The 17,012-nt window shown below is 54.3% G+C and overlaps 1 protein-coding gene across 6 annotated transcripts in view; it reads right to left on the bottom strand.

Moving 5' to 3' along the window:
• The window catches only part of SHANK1 (SH3 and multiple ankyrin repeat domains 1), a 45,555-nt gene that overhangs the window by 6,103 nt on the left and 22,440 nt on the right, over positions 1-17,012 (bottom strand). For 5 of the 6 annotated variants that reach the window (XR_009006014.1, XR_009006013.1, XM_057533459.1 and 2 more), the window contains 8 exons: positions 12,499-12,581; positions 12,164-12,288; positions 11,460-11,595; positions 11,091-11,171; positions 10,505-10,528; positions 10,232-10,300; positions 9,660-9,778; positions 1,394-1,490 (listed from right to left, as the gene is read on the bottom strand). Coding sequence is in view for 4 of the 6 variants with exons in the window: in XM_057533459.1 (XP_057389442.1) it covers positions 1,394-1,490; positions 9,660-9,778; positions 10,232-10,300; positions 10,505-10,528; positions 11,091-11,171; positions 11,460-11,595; positions 12,164-12,288; positions 12,499-12,581 (734 nt within the window). In the remaining 2 variants the exon portion in view is untranslated. The remainder of the gene's footprint in view (positions 1-1,393; positions 1,491-9,659; positions 9,779-10,231; positions 10,301-10,504; positions 10,529-11,090; positions 11,172-11,459; positions 11,596-12,163; positions 12,289-12,498; positions 12,582-17,012) is intronic. The other variant, XM_057533460.1, reaches the window with a different exon arrangement.

Raw genomic sequence — 17,012 nt, forward strand, 5'->3', positions numbered from 1 at the left:
TGAACTTCCTTCCAAGGCCAGGAGGGGGCGCCTTTTCTAATTCGCCCAAAGGCACGATATATGCTGGCGGTCGCTTGGGATGAGCAAAAATGGCTTGAGCCAGGAAGAGATATCGTGTTTCTGGGCATACTTATAGATTTCTTTTCATGTACATGCAGAAAAGAAATGGAATTAGCACATCAAATCTGTGATTTCACAGCACTGCTTAGGATGAGGCTAATATTTAAAAGAGGGAGCCAATTCATAGGTAAGCAATGTCAGGTAGATGTATAGGTAACTGATATTAGGCAAATGACACACACTGGTGGACTATGGACACTGAAGCTGGGGAAAAGCTAGATCCAAAGAGCAAAACAACTTGGAGGAAACTGGAGGAGTGGAATCTTTTGCCTACTTATCAACTGCCAGGGCTCAGTCCTTGATTCCCTTTTCCCCTCTGACTACTCGCTCTCCGTTGACTATCTCAACCAGTGTCACGGCTTCATTCACTGCTTCCCTGCTGAAGACTCCCATGCTTGTCTCGGACCCAGTCCTTGCCCCTGAGCTCCGGGCTTCTATATCCAAATGCTGCATCCACTTGGATGTCTCACTGGCATCTCAAACTCAGCAGGCCCCAAATTGAGCTCCTGATCTCCTCCCACGATCTTCCCAAGCTGCTCTCTTAGCAAATGGCAGCTCAGTCTTACCTACCTCAGGACCTTTGCACTGGCTGTTCCTGCTGTGTGGAATGCCTTACTTCCAGATAGCCCCATGACTCCCCACTTCATCTCCAAGTTTCAGCTCAAACCTGCCCCCCAGCACTCCTGACCTCTCTCATTCTACTCTTTTCCTATTTTTTTCCATAGCACTTAACACAGCTAACATACTATATCATTTTCTTATTTCTTATCCTTATAATCTGTTGTCTGTCTTCCCCAGCTAGAAGGTAAGCTCCCTGAGGGCAGGACCCTTTAGTCTGTTTTGTTCCCTGACAAATCCCCAGCAGTTTAGCCTGGCATATGGTAGTGCTCAATAAACATTTGTAGAATGAATGAATGAGTGAATGAATGAATGGAGTCTAGTATAAGAGAGAATGAACCAGAGTCTGTGGTGGGTTCGACTTAACTGCATCCAGGCAGGGGCAATGATGTCCCCATTTTCTAGATGCAGAGCCCTAGGCCCAGAGACGTGAAGCTGTCTGCCCTGGGTCACACAGCCAGGATGGACAAGAGACAGGATTCAAACCCAGGTTTGCCCAGCAACAAAGCCTGAGCTCTTTGCCCAACTTGATGGTCACATATGGAAGAAGGAAAGAACATTCCCAGGCTCCCTTGTTTTCCCCGTAAACTGTCACCCTCCCAGCCTCCCCTTTCCCCACTGGCATCCCTTACACCCACCCTTGCAGGTGACATACCAATAGACTTTTGCCGGAGCATGAGCCCAGGTCCTGGAGGCAGGTAGGAAGGACGTTCATAACTTGGCTGGGAGCGGTGGTGGGGATCAAAGCTCGACTTTGGGTTGCCAGTCAGAGGAGGAGAGAGAAAAGAGAGCAGAGAAAAATCAGTCAGGGCATGAAAATCCATGGATTCCCCACACAGCCATCCTCCATTCCTTCCCCAGCCTCTGCAGGAAGGGAGAGGGGTGTGAAGGAGATGGAAGGGAATTCTGGGGTAGGGAAAGGTTTCTGAGTCCTGACAGCAGCAGCGGGGAGAAAGAGAGAGGAAAAAAGTCAGATTATCAACTGAGCCTGTCTGCTCTGCTTCCCAAGCCGATCACTAATCTGGGCACTTTTCTCCACCACTGCTGTCACTGCCCAGGTCCAAGTTACCACCATTGTCTGCCTGGATGACTGCAGTAGCCTTTTCCTTGTCTCCTGGCTGCCACCCCTGTCCCGCCACCCCTTTCTGGTCTGCTTTCCACTCAAGAGTCAGAGGGATCTTTCTAAAAGAAATTCTGGTCATGCTGTTGCCCTGCTTAAAATCCTACAGTCGCATCTCACATCAGTTAGGAGGGGATCCGAATTCCCAAGTCTGGTCTTCAAAGCCCACTGCGGTAGACACTGCCTGTGCCCACCCAGATCTCCTCAGCCAGGATGCTGTGCCCATCCCCAGCCACTGTGAGTGTCACCTGCCTGCAACACTTGGCTGCCCCTTGCTCTGAAGAATCACTCCCCCTCCAAAGGAGTTGACGTGCCCAAGCTGTTACGTGCCCCCACTTCTGGGAGCAGCCCGCAGCCAACTGACAGGAAGGTCTACGGAGGGATTATCTCCATCCTGCAATTCACACTCCCGAGCTCCCCAAGGGATCAGGCTGAAGGCAAACTCCAGTGGGGACCAGGGTTGCTGACTTTCTCTGCAGCCCATCCTGTCTCCCCCACGCCCTTACAGGTTCCCCCTTAGGAAATCGTTGTCTCAAGCATCCTTATCTCAGGTTCTGATTTTAGATTAAGAATCACGGTGATTAGGACACTCTGTATGATCTAGCCCTTGCCTATATCTCCCACTCTGGTCCCACCACGCCCACCTTTTCTTGCTCCTGCAGTGTCCCAAGGTTCATCCCTGCTTTAGGACACTGACAAGTCCTGGATCTTCTCTCTGCAATGGTTTCCTCCTAATCATCACAGATTTCTTTCCATCTTTATGTCCTCTGCTCAAATATCCCTCCCAGTCACTGCCTACTGCATTTCCCTGTCCTGTTTTCTTCATGACATTTCTCTCACTTCTTGCTTACTGCCTGTCTGTCTCCCTGGCGAGAATGTCAGCTCCCTGAAGGCACCAGACATTATCCCAGGCACCATGGGAACAGGGTCAAGAGCCCACAATACTTTTAGGGGAAATGTTTTAATTTCTTTTCAAATAGGAAGGAAAAATAATTATAATTCAGCCTGGATAATATTCAGCTTTGCATCAACACAGTCATAAAACATTGATTTTTAACTGTTTTTTTTTTTTAGGAAGGAGGGGCTCATGAAGGCAAAAGTGCCTAAGGCCCACAGAAGTCATAATGCAGGCTTCCTGAGGGTAGTGACTTTATCAGTCTGGTTCACTGCTAGGTCCCCCGTCCCCAAACAGGCCTGATGTTCTATAATCTTGTGTCAAATGAACAAGCCAATGTCAGGCACTCTGGGGCCCCGACTCCCCTGCTTCTGCCAGGTGGCCCCATGTGTCTTCCTTCTCCGTCTCTGAGACCAGAAGTTCATAGAAAGGAAGGCCTCTTTGGATGGGGTCCCCACTTTTGGGGTGTGGCCCTAACTGCCCTCACCTCCCCACCGTGCCCCCTCCTGTCTCCCTGCTCTAACCACTCCCCGTTCTCTGAATTCCCTGTGCTGTTTCTCACCTCACAGCCTCAGCATCCGCTGTTCCCTCTGCCTGGAAAATCCCTTCCCCACTCTCTGCTAGGGGAAAACTCCTTGTCTTCCTGGCCGCCACCCTGGCCTGGCCACCCCCTTCCTCTAGCCCTGCACTTCCTAATCCAGTGGCCACTAGCCATTCAGATGTAAATTTCAATTAATTTGAATAAATTTAAATACACTGGAGTTGAAAATTCCCTTCCTCCATCACACTGGCCACATTTCAAGTGTTCGATCGTCACTCATGGCTGGTGGCTGCCATATTGGACAGTGCAGATGGAGAACATCTCCATCATCACAGAGAGCTCTACCGGACAGTGTTGCTCTAGACCTTCACAGGGGTAGCACCTGTGCTACCCCTCTCACTGCCCTCACCTTGGACTGGGACTATTTCTGTCCCAGTTTGCATCATTTGCAAAATGCATGAATGTTTGCATCATTCATTCATTCATTCATTCATTCCACAGATATTTATGGAGCACCTGATTTATGCCAGGGACTGTTCTAGATGCTGCAGATGCAGCCGTAAACAAAACAGACAAAAGTCCCTGCCCACATGAAGGGCAGGCAGACCATAAACAAATTAGTAAAATACGACGTGGGTCAGACGGAAGTAAGCGACAGAAGAGAGGGAGATTATAATTTAAAATAAGGCAGTCAAGAAGACCCCGCTGAGAGGGTACAACCTGAGCAAACTCCTGAAGGAAGGAGCCAGGGATGTATCCAGGGGAAGAGTATTCCAGGCAGAAGGAGCAGCAAGTGCAAAGGTCCTGAGGTGGGAGTGAGCCTGCTGTGTTCAAGGAAGCCAGTGTGTCTGGAGTGGGTGAGCCAAGGGCTGAGGGGTGGGAGGTGACATCAGACAGGTGGTAGCAGGGTGACATTGGGTGGGATCTGGTAGTTTCAGATGTCTCCTCCCTGGAAAGCCTTCCTTCTATTACTCTGCATCATAATTTCCTCCACCTATCCTAGGTTAGAGTTATTATAATTATTTGCTTACTTGTTTATTGTCTGTCCCCCTGGGCATGTAGCCTACCCAGTACCCATTCTACTCTTCTTCTTTGATAAGAAAACCCCAATCTTATTTGGCACCTATTGAGAGACTACATTTCCCAGCCTCCCTTGTGGCTAGGTGTGGTCATGGAACTAAGGCTGGCCCAGATGCATAAGTGGAAGTGTTGTGTGTTACTTCTGGGAAGTCTCATCAGAGGTAACCCAAGAAGCAACAATGTGCCCTCCTTTGCACTTCTGCCTTTTCACTCTTCCTTGTTCCTGCTGCCTGGAATGCTGGTGCAATAGCTGGAGCTCCAGCAGCCTCTTGGACCATGAGGTGACTTTGTGGCTAGGGTGAGGAGGATCCTAGGTCTTCAAGACCATGGAGGCTACCACACCTGCCTCAGACTCCCTACGCCAGACTTGTTCAAGACGACAGAGATACAAGCATTTGTTTGTTCAAGCCACTGTTATTTGGGGGTTTCTCTTATATACAGCAGAACCCAATTCTGCAAAATACCCCCACTCCCCCGCCAGTGTCAATTCTCTAAGGGAGGTAACTTTGTTTGGCTGGTTCCCTCCTATACTCCCAGGGCCGAGCAGCAGGTCCAGCACATAGTAGTTGCTCAATAAATATTTGTAGAATGAAGGACACCTTCACAAAATGGGGGGAGCACCCCGATGATGTAACCCTAGTCCTGTTCCTTTGAGAGAGTGATGGGGAAGGATCACAGTGACAGGGGAGGGGTCAGAGTGACAGGGGAGGGGACCGAATAACGGGGGAAGGGTTAGAGTGATAGAGGAAGGGTTCCCCTAGCTGAAGAGGGTCCAGACTCAAGGGAGAGGCATCAGATTGGCACACTGGCAGAAGACCTTCTAAGTGGAAAAAGAGGGATCAAATAATGGGTTAGCTTGGCACAAGAGGGATCATAGCGGCAGAGGAGATGTCTGACTGACAGAGGAGCCATAATAGCGTCTGAGGAGGCTAGGAGTGACTGCCTGAGGGGTGGACGGACTCAAGGTGAGACAGGCTGACCTCCCTCAACAAACGGGGAGCGCTATCTCCCGCGCAGAGGGGGCAGCCAATCAGAGTGTGCCAGGTGTGTGACGTCACCGACTGCCGGGCAGACTCCTCCCCAGCGAGTTGACCAGAGGTTCCGCCCTCCTGTGCCACCTCGTGGGTCGGCTGTGGGTCGCGAGCCTCCATGGCAGAGTGTGCCCTGGTGCTGTGCACAGGCTAGAGGCTGAAGATGGGCTGGGAAATTCGCGTTAGGGAGCCAGCCCCTGAAAGGGGTGAGGGGGAAGAGATCGGAGGGGGAGACAGATGGAGAGACAGAGCAAGACAAAGACAGAGGTGGGGAGACAGAGGCAGAGATAGGGCTCCAGAGGTGCCGGGGAGAGACAGGAGGGGACATGAGACAGCCAAGGGAAGAAAGAGGGACCCAGCAAGGCAGGGAGAAAAAGGCAGTCCTGAGAGATTCTGCCATGGAGAGGGCCAGAGCTACCCTAGGAGGGAAAGACATGCAACCAGGAGGTCCAGACATGCCCCGGGAGGGGAAGAGGCGGAGGATGCAACCAAGATGATATGGTAAAAATAACCAGAGGGAGAAACTGAGTCCAGAGAATGGCTGAAACCGGAACCCAGACCACCCAGACCAAGATGTGGGAGGTGGGAATCAGGGGACCCCCCCACCCCACCAAGGGCGGTCAGTCACCAGGTAACAGACAGTAGCCAAGAAAACCAAAGCCACGCAGAGGGGAGGACAGACAGATGAACTGCAGAGCCCTAGGAGAAGACAGAGCCCAAGAGGGGCCTTGACCTTCAGCGGATCTGCCTGGGGTCTGCACACCCACTGTTGGTGCAGTGGGTCCTCCCAGCCCCCCTTAGGTTTTACGCAGAGGTGTGTTTTTCAGGGAGGGTTGAAATCTCTCCATCCTTAAGTTTTTAAACAGTGGCGTCTTGCACAATCTTTTGCTCTGTCCACTGTGGTGCCGGCCCGTTAAAAGGAGCCTGGGGGGCCACATTGGGCTTCCACACTGCCTGCTTGCCCCCCTGGTTTAGGTGCAGCGGAGTCCAAGTGGGAGAGTGAAGAGGGGAGAGAAGCCGAAACAGATGGGAGATGGAGACCCCGATGAGAACAAGACCACCCACTGAGAGAGGCACGGAGATGCAGGAAGTTCGCAGAGGGGTCCCTGTGTTGACTCAGGGGTTAAGATCAGGGTGGCCGCTGGGAGGTGGAGGCAGAGATGGGGGCAGAGAGAGCCCGCAACATGAGAGGGAGGGCTTGGGGGAGGCCCAGGGACAGACCCCAGGAGGGAGAAGAAAAGGGGAAACGACCACTGGCCTCCAGGATCCAGAGGAAAGGGAGGCCCCATGAAGACCTCAGGTGTTTCATTTCTAGGAGATGGGGGCAGGCGGGCAGCTGGTTATATTATTGGCCGGTGTCTGGGTCCACCTGGGGGTGTCTTTGGAGCCAGGATCTTGTCTGTCCTGTAATGGAGGTTCACGCAGGGAGGGGCTGGCACCCTGGCAACCTGGCACTTGGTGGGTACTCCACGCATTTGTTGAATAAATGAAAACAGGACTGGCCCTAATCTGTTACTAGAGACTCCGTACCGAGCCTGGAAGGTTGTTGCGGGGTCTCTGGGGCGCATGCGGGGGTCACAGTAGGGTCTGCAGTTTGTTATTTTATGGCTTGGGGAGGCTCACCATCCCTTGAGAGCCCCTGTGCTAGAAGCTGATCGCATTCAGTCCTCCTAAGAACCAGCAAGATTGGCTTTACCCCTATTTTACAGAACAGGAAACTGAGGCACAGATAAATTAAAAAGCGTGGGCCAAGTGACATAGTAAGTTAGAGGCGGTCAGGCTTTGAAGGCAGGTTTGCCTGGGTCTACTGCCCATGTACTTTCTTATTTTTGGACAGGACTTTTTTTTTAATATATATCGGAGTATAGTTGATTTACGATGTTGCGTTAGTTTAAGGTGTACAGCAAAGTGATTCAGTTTTTCTGGTTCTTTTACATCATAGGTTATTACAAGATATTGAATATAGTTTCCTGTGCTATACAGTAGGTCCTTGTTGTTTATCTATTTTATATACAGTAGTGTGTATCTGTTAATCCCAAACTCGGAATTTATCCCTCCCCCTTACCTATGGACTTTTGATCCTTACACTGACCCTGGGGGGAGGTGGGCACGGAAGATGACCCTAATAGGGCCAGAGATTTCAAATTCCTCGCAAAGCCAAGGACGGGTGTGAGGGCTCCTGCATGCAAGGCCCTCTGCCGAGCCCTGAGAAATGGCCAAGGACCCTCTGCCTCTAAATCTGGGAGAAATTCTAGGAGTCTCGATACAAAATTTGCCACTTGCATTTGGCTCTTGTAAAAGTACTAGGGGGCTTCCCTGGTGGTGCAGTGGTTAAGAATCCGCCTGCCAATGCAGGGGACATGGATTTGATCCCTGGTCCGGGAAGATCCCACATGCCACGGAGCAACTAAGCCCGTGCGCCACAACTACTGAGCCTGCGCTCTAGAGCCCGCAAGCCACAGCTACTGAGCCCGTGAGCCACAACTACTGAAGCCTACATGCCTAGAGCCCGCACTCCACAACAAGAGAAGCCACCGCAAGGAGAAGCCCGCGCACTGCAACAAAGAGTAGCCCCCGCTCGACGGAACCAAAGAAAGCCTGCGTGCAGCAACAAAGACCCAACGCAGCCAATAAATAAATAAATAAATAAATAAAATTTTTTAAAAAGTACTAGGCCTTCTAGAATAGGTGGTTGAGCCCTTAAGAGGGCTATGGATAGATTTCAGGGGGGCCCTGCACGCTTACTTGGATGGGGAAAAAAAACCTACATCTTTATTTTCATTATTCTCCAACTAAAACACAACATTTTCTCAATTAAGGATGTAGGCAACAGCCCACGTCAGTCTTAGCAAAACCTGTGACTGTATCCCCAACAGAAATCACAGGTATTTCTGTATCCTTCATTGCAGAGGCTGCAGATTTCTCTAAATAGTGTTTATGCTTCTTAGGACTTCGAAATTAGAGTAGTCAAGATCCACCACCAGATCTTTCTGGCTACCACGCGAAGAAAAGGCACAGACATTACTATATCGCAAATTTTGCTTTCAAAAAATATTTTGATAACTGTATTTCGGTGTAACTGACTTCTTTTGTTACCTTATGTAGTTTTTTAAATTCTATTTTTGGTTCAAGGGACTTGTAACCTAACTTCATCCACTCACAAGAGCCGAACTCTTTGCTCAGGCTTGCACTGCCCTCGAGGCTACACCCTTCCATTGTCACTCCCCATGATTATGTACTGTTCTTGAATCTTACAGATTATGTTTTATTTTATGCATTTATAAGCATTATTATGAGAACTATGCCAGCCTGCCAAAGGGGTCCATGGTCCCGCAAAAGTCAAAGCACCCAGTTTTAGAGTCAGTGGTCCCTTGGTCACCAGTGGTGGGTGTGGCCTGTAAAAGGAGGGAGTCAAGAGGGTGGGGTCAGAGGGCAGGGCCTGGGCAGAGAAGAAGGAAGTGCTGAGACAGAGGTAGGGCCCCATGTGGCCTCTGGAGGGTGGAGGGGGGGAAGCGCTGGCAGGGCTGGTGGGGGATGTGTCCCCATGAAGGGGCACAGTCCAGTGACGAGGGCAGCCAGGAAGGGACCAGCAGCTCCCCACCCGAAGAGCCAGGGCCGTGGCTGGATCACGGATCCAGTTGCCTGACTGCCTGGGGTTGAAATCCTGGCTCCCTCTCTGTGCCTCAGTTTCCCTTCTGTATCACAACCGAGTGTACCTCACAGGATGATTCCAAGGAACGAATGAGATAAGCCACGTAAAAACGTAGTGTCAGAAATGTGATCAACACCCACTATAGGTTAGCAGGCAGAATGCAGACAGAGATGATAATTAATATTTTAATAACTACCACTTGTTGAGCACCTATTATTATGTGCTGTGCCTGGGCCAGGGAGCGCCATCCATGACATCGTTTTACCTTCCCTGAGACCCTTGAGGTGGGATGGAGATGAACAGAAAGAGTTGGGCAAAAGAGGCAGCACATGAGGAGTCAGGATGGAGAGTGGAGGGAGGTGAGAGAGATGGGATCTGGGGGGACAACAGGGAGGAAGAGGATGGGCCGAGAGGAAAGGGGACGCCCAGAGTGGGGAGAAAGGAGGGAACCCCAGGAAGCTCGGTGCCCCGTAGGACGGGCATTAAACACGGGGGAGTCAGGAAGGATTTGCAAGGAGACAGGTAAAGGCTCCAAGTTGCCCTGTGCATCCTTCAAGCTTCCTTCCCCCCAAGGGCCCAGTTCCCCAGACCAGGCTGCCTACCTCCGTGGCAAAGAAGCCTTTGGGTCGGTGTTTGCCCAGGGACGCGAGGCCACCAGGCCCAGGACTCTCACTTGCACTGATGGTCTGCTGAGCTGCTGCCAAAATTTCATCCAGTTTGTCTAGGGGGAGGCGGAAGAGGGACGGAGAGCCAGAGAAATGAAGTTTGCTTTGGCCTGGCGCAGAGACAGAGCTTCCGGGAGCCCATTCAGTGGCTCGTGTGAACCAGAAAAGGGCACCCTTGTCTCCCTCCCGGTGGCCCGACAGCCCTGCTTGGAGACACAGTCTCCAGCCCGGCAGGCAGGACCCAGCGATGGGAAGGGGTGAGGGCGGTGAATAGGACAGCCATCGTGTGAGGGAGGGTGGAAGGGAGGCAGAAGGTAGTGGGGAGAGGCTCAAAACAGAGGTGGGAACTCAGACTTGATGGCTGGGGCCCAGGTGAGGCGTGAAGGTGATCAGGGCGGGGGCGGCTGAAGGGGGCGCGGGCCTGGAGAGGGATGGAGCGGATGCGGCACCCCGGGGGGTGTGGGGTCGGGGCCCTGGGCAGCCCAGGGAGCAGGGCCGGGCCATCTTACTGAGAGCCATCTGATACACGGTCCGCTTTTTCTCCATGCTGGGCACCGGCGCAGGTTGCTGCTCGTACTCTGTGGGCAAAGGGTGCGGATGAGGCCCAGGGGCGCCCCCGGAGGGCGGGGCGGAGCGGGCTCGGCCAGCGGGCGTGGCCGGAGGGCGTGGCCGGCGGGCGTGCGCAAGCGCGAGTGGGGCAGTGAGGGGCCGGGGCGGGGGAGGGGCGAGTCCGCCGGCGGGATGGGGACGGGGGCCCTCCCGCCAGTCCTGTGCCCACTCACCACTCTTCTTCTTCCAGGGCGAGACTAGCCCGGGGGAGAGGCAGTAGAGGAGCCAAGAGTTAGGACTTCAGGGGGAGGCGAGGGGCCCCCTTTCTGGAACGCCCGCCTCCCTCAGGGCCCTGGGGTGAGGGCGGTCAGCTAGCGGCCTGATCCGCCCCCGGCAGGGGAAACAGGACCCCCCAGGTCCGCTCGGCCCCGTCTGGAGGGAGGGGCTCGCCTTCCTTTCTGTTAGTGGGAGTGAGGGGAGCTGGTGGAGGGGGAGATGGAGAATGGCGGTGGGGTTAAGGTGGAACAGAGGGAGAGGGGCTAAAAAGGAAACAGGGACCCGCAGAGAGGAACGTACGGACGCAGAGAGAGACCCCGACAGAGAAACAGATGTAAGAGGACGAAGGAAAGTCGACTGTCAGACGCCCTTTCCCAGCGACACACACGCAGGCCAGAGAGAGTCTGACCCACGGACCGGGGGACGGGATCAGGACGAGGACCCCTGGTCACTAACAACACTGACAAACTCCAGGGATGGTCCCGCCTCCCTCTGCCCCTTTCCCTCCGCAGCACCTGGGCCCCAGCAGCCCCGCAAGCTCACCCATCTCCTCCAGCTCTGAGGTCATAGACTTGGAACGCAGGGAGATGGTTGGGGGCGGGAGCCGCTTAGCCTGCGGCGGTGCTGCAAAAATGAGCGGGGTCAGGCATCAGTACCACGGAAAGAAAGCCCATGACCTTCTCCCCCCCTCCCCCGTTCACCACGCGGCGCTCCCAGAGCTCGGAGGGGAGATGCCATCCGCATGCTGAGCCCTCACTCAGTTCCTCTCCAGAGGGTCATGCACAAGCAGCCTTGGGGGAGGGAAGGCTGCTGGTGGTGGTAGGGACCATTGGGCCATTCGGGCTCCTGAGGATTGTAGTCTAGCAGCAGTGGGGGACCCGGGCCCGGCCACACAAGTGGGGAGAGGAGCACCTTTCTTATGAAGAGCCTCATCCATGTCCGGGTGCCGGGTGACCATCACCACCTTGACCATCAGCGTGTTGCCCCCTTGGCGGATCATGTTCACCACCTGCCGGTGGCCGACCTTCACCACATTCTGCCCGTTCACCTGTGGCACAGACACCCCCAGAGCAAACCCAGTAGGTGAGGGGAGGGATGCTTTCCACTTCAGGGTCCCCATCGAAGTGGCCTCCTCCTGCCTTGCCCTGTATGTGGCACTGGCGGTCACTCTTCTCTCCCCTTGACCCTCCTCTGCCTTGCAAGCCCCCAACTCGCTGTTCCTGTAACTCTCCTGGCCTCAGGGTTGGGGAAGGGGCTGGGCCCACCCTATTTGCCTCTCTCTCCCTCCTTGCCCTCCAGCACTGTGTGTGTGCGTGTGTGTGTGTATGTGTGCAAGCGCGTGCCCCGGGGGGCAGCTGTGTCATCTGAGATACTTCCGAAACGCTTTCAGATTGAATCACTGAAGAAGCAGAGGCTGGCTGCGGGGGGCCGGGGGGGGGGGAGGGGGCGGGGTTTGGGAAGCTTTGGTGCCAAAGGAGAATCTGGATTTGGGCAGCCGCATCCTGGCATAGATCACGAGGGGTCTGAGGATTTGTTGCTAGGGGCCCAGAGGAGAGCGCGGTGTCTGTGGAAGGTGGGCCAGGGGTAGGGTCTTCGGAGAGGCCTTTGGGGCTCACCTCAATGAGGAAGTCTCCCATCCGCAGTCCGGCTCGCCATGCCACGCCCCCCTCGTCCACCGACTCCAGATACTGCAGCGCCGGGAAGGCCGGGGTGGGGGTGAACTCCTCGATGGGGGTCTGCGCTGCAGATGGGGAGGAGCCGGCGGGGTCGGAGGGGAGGGGGTGGAGAGGCCGAGCAGGGGATGGGGCTCAGACCCAAGTCACGGAGGCCTCACCGTAGCTGAGGGACCAGCACCCTGGGGTGGGGTGGTGGGCAGGCTGGGGTCCCTTTCCCTGTCCTTCCCCCTGGGTCAAAGGGCCCTTCTCCCGTGCCCTCCCCGGCCGGCACTCACCCTTGGCCCCCCGGAGCACGAACCCAAACCCCTCACTGTCCTTCTTCTGCAGCAGAACTGTCTTCTCCTTGATGATGTAATCACTGGCGGGGAGGGTGGGGGAGGGGCAGGGGTGGGGCGGGTGGAAAAGGGCTCATGAGACCCAGAGCCCGTGCCCCACCAGCCACCTGGTGACCTGAGCCCAAGCTCCAGAACGAGTCATCCCCCCTCCGAGGAGTTTCCTCACCCACTCCACGTGTGTATGCTCGCAGCAGCCCTGACAAGCCTCCCCCTCAGCGCCCAGAGAGCTCGCTCTCCCACTCAGTCTTTCCTCATTCATCCATCGGTGCATCCATCCACCCATCCATTCAGCAAAGCACAGTGTGGGGAGTGGAGGGCTAAACTGCCAGATCCCCAGACAGCCTGGCTGGAGTCCCTGCTAGCCACTTCCTGCCTGTGACCTTGAGCCCACGACTTTAACCTTTGGCGCCTCAGTTTCCTCATCTATAATGCGGAACAATAACAGGCTGCACCTGATGGGGTCGCTGTGGAAGTTCCCTATATATAGTATGTAGAGTATTCGGCACAGTGCTGGGTACCGTAGCACGTGCGCAATAGAATTCATTCGCTGTCTTCGGTCAAGTCTTTTGGTCTAGAGGACACATGCACTTGGATAATACCTCTCCCAACTCCTTGACTATATATATGCTCCAGTAACTACTCCCCAGGTCCCCACACATATTGTAACATTGCTTATTCAGCATTGTCCAATATGGTGGCCACTAGCGGCCTGTGTCTATTTATATGCAAATTAATTAAAAATTAAATCGAAAAATTCAGTTCCTCAGTCTCACTAGCCACGTTTCCAAGTGCCTGGCAGCCACATGCGGCTAGTGGCTACCACGCTGGACAGCACAGATACATAACATCTCCATCGCTGCAGAAAATTCTAGCGGACAGCGCTGACATCTATTTCCCGGTATATCTCAAATGTATCTCCTTCATGCTGTCGGTAGATTCTAGCAAAATGCAAACTGCGTGTGAATACGTGGATGGTCCCCAGTAAGGCCACCAAAGCCCACCAGCACATTTAGGCAAGGCTCACATACCCGGCAAAGTTCGGTTAAACTCAAACCTATTCCGTGTATCTCAACAGCCGCCCGGGGCTCACTCAGATAACAGCCCCAAAGCCTAGACGTCACCACCGTGTACATCAGGATTACACATCCATTCCATTCCGGGCACCCCAGTATACAGCAGGAATACCCAGACACCCCGGCTCCAGGCTCCTCAGAATACCCACAGTCACCCCACCCCAGAGCCACCAGGACACGTGCCTTGCTGCATCCAGAGCATCCTGCAGTCAGGTCAGAAACCCGGCCCAGCACACACACACACAGACCCCCTCATCGTACCCCAGTAATACCCACGGGCCCTAGCACACTCCAATAATAGCCAAGCATGCTCCCTGCGCACTCCAATTACCTGCCCCCAGAGATCTGACAAAACAGCCCTCCACGAATACTCCAGTATATTTCAGTAACACCCCGACACATCCCAGTATGCTCCAGTAATAACTCCCCTTCGCTTTGATCTCAGTCTGTTCCCATAACACGCCCCCTGAGCACAAACCAGCACACGCCAATAACACTTAAGGTGCTCCTGCTGTATTTCGGTGCCACCCTCCTTCCACACACACAAGCACGCCGGATACTCCCACGACCCCCCAGGACGTCCACTGTCAAATCCATGCATTTGTACCGTAGGGACGTCCCTGCTCCCACCCTCCTGATTATAATCTGGTGGGCCCAACAGCAGGCATGCGCGTGTAGACGCAGCCCGCCACGGCCCTTGCTCAAAGTTCACGATGGGCCTGTAAACACGTCTACACCATACCCGCTATGTCTTCCTGACCTTATATTCAACCCTGGGACCGGCCATCTTTGTAGCTGGGTAGAGGGGATGTTGGAAGAGAAGGAGAGAAGGGGTTGAAAGGGATGGGGGAGGGGAGGGGAGGAAAGAGGCAAAGAAGGCACCAAGAGCGAGTGGACAGGGCGGACAGAAATTGGTTGAGAAGTCAGAGCTGCCGGCTCCTGACCATGAACTCTGTGGCATCCTTGTCCCCACCTCTGTGCCCACGGCATAACCTGACATGCTCCTTTGAGCCCTCATATCCTTGCTACCCCCATAGCCCTTCCAGATCTCCAGGGCCCCCCCCAGTGGCCAGTAAATGCTATTCAGATCCCCTTTATTCCTCATTTACAGAAGTTTCACTTGCCTTCATGCATGCCACAAACCCCTACTTTTCCCCCAATTTCCCCCTGCCCCTGGAATCTCTCACCCACACATTCTCCTCACACTTCATACATAAGCCTTCCCCAAACATCCCATCCCCCAATACAATTCAACAAAACTCCCATATCCTTTAGATGCCAAGAAGAAGCACTTGATATGTGCGAGGCAGTATTTGAAACCCCTCATGGGTAAATGACTTAATTGTCTCCCACAGTCAGTCCCCAGGTAGGTGTGGATACCATTTCCACTTTACAAGTGAGGAACCGGAAGCACAGAAAGGTTAAGAAACTTGCCTGAGCTCACACAGCGAACAAAAGTCTTCAACAATGCCCCAGAAAATACCTGGGTAACTCAGTAGTAATACTCTCCACTCCACTGCACCCAAATACCCCAGCACAAAGAAGACATCTGTCCCAAATTCACCATGCACATGCCCCCCCGCCCAGTGCCTGAAATTTATCCCAGGCTATGCCAGTAACACAACAAGGAGTAACATCTATTGAACCATTGCTGAATGCCAGATGGCGTTCCAAGCACTTTACATTTATTTATTCACTCAGTCCTTACAACACCCCTGGGAGGGGTTGACTGCTATCATTCGCGTTTTATAGATGAGGAAACTGAGGCACCGAGAAATAACTTGCTCAAGATCACACCGCCAGAAAAATGTCAAAGCCAAGATTTTAATTCCCCGCAGGCCACCCATATACCCCAATAATATCCAAACACCCCCGGACCATCGAAGCACCCCCTCTGTCCCTCCCTCTCAAGTCTCCCCATCCTGGGCATATGCCTCTCTCCTTCCCACGAATTTCTCACACAAATCCCAGTTCTGTGTGGCGTCTCTTTCATCCACCACATTCTTCTTGAGCTGTCTAATGGCCCTCTTGCCCTCACAGCTTCCTGCAACTCTGTACTCCTTCTCCCCCACTCCTGTGTATGCCCCCCCCTCGCTCTGCACCCCGATCCCCCCTCCTCCAAATCATCTGAAAGCTCCACAGGACCCTAACCCACCCCCCATCAGCCCTCACTTCCGCAAGCCCTCATCACACCCCCCGGGGTCCTCCCTCCACCTCCCATTTTGCCCTCACACACCCCACATCCTCTTTCCCAAAGTGTCTTCCATTGATTTCTGTGACCTCCTCACCCCTCTCAGGCCACCTCTCCCCCTCCTTTGCCCTCCTCCCTCCCACATCCTCTCGAGCCTGTGTGCAGAACCTGCACTGTGGCCCCTACAGCATCCTAGGTTTCTTTCATACTCCCCAGTACCCCCCCTTCCATTCTCATCCGTGGAAGCCTCCTCCTACTTTTGCATCCTCAATTCACTTCATCACACACCCTTCCTTCCGCCTCCTTTTGCTTGCAGCTGCATTTCATTTACATTCCCTGCATCCTCTGTCTGTGCTCTCCCTAAACTGCCTAAATCCCCACCCCCAAATTCTCTTCACATTTCCTGCATTCCCTCCTTACCCCGTTTCTCCGCACACTCCACACACGCTCTATGCTCTGGTGTTCCCCATGTCCCCCCACTTCAGTGTCCCCCCCACCACCGCCGTTCCATTCTCATCCTGTCACCCTCCTACCCAGACCCTCTAACCCCACCCCTGCCCTAGTGTTCGCTACCCACGCAGCACCCCATTCATGCTCCGTACTGCTGACTACCTGCCCTGCAGGAGCGCGCACAATGCTCTCCCCCAAGCCATGCCTCGGCGACCCTGAGCGGCCTCTGGAACTCAGCGGCCAACTCTTGTTCACCAGATCCCACACACAGAGACTGCGGCAGCATCGACTCCCTCCACCCCCACCCCGAAGGTCCCTCTCACACACCCAGCATCCCACAGCCCAGAGCCTGCTGCTGTACATAGCGCCCCCCTCTGGTATTCAGCCCCTCCCCGCGTACCCATCTCCACCGGCCTCTCCAGGGCCTGCACACAGGCCCCCACGCGGGGAGGCCAGCCCCCTCCCATGCTGAGAAGCGGCACACACAGGCAGATGCAGCTCCCCGTGCAGAAGCTCAGCCGTGTCTCAGCACACGTGCCCCACACAGGCATAGACCCCCGGGGGGCAGGGAGAGGGGCGCATGGGGATGGAGACACACGGAGTCACTGGTGAAGGGGGGAGCTGTCGGGGAGAGGACAGGCCTGGCAAAGGAGGGTGGGTGTTGGGAAACATAGCCGCAGTCCCTGGGACAGACCCCCCCCCCCAAACACACACAAACACACACGAGTCCCTAGAGAGCC

The sequence above is a fragment of the Balaenoptera acutorostrata genome, chromosome 19 (genome assembly GCF_949987535.1).
Source record: "Balaenoptera acutorostrata chromosome 19, mBalAcu1.1, whole genome shotgun sequence".
In the NCBI taxonomy this organism is placed as follows: domain Eukaryota; kingdom Metazoa; phylum Chordata; class Mammalia; order Artiodactyla; family Balaenopteridae; genus Balaenoptera; species Balaenoptera acutorostrata.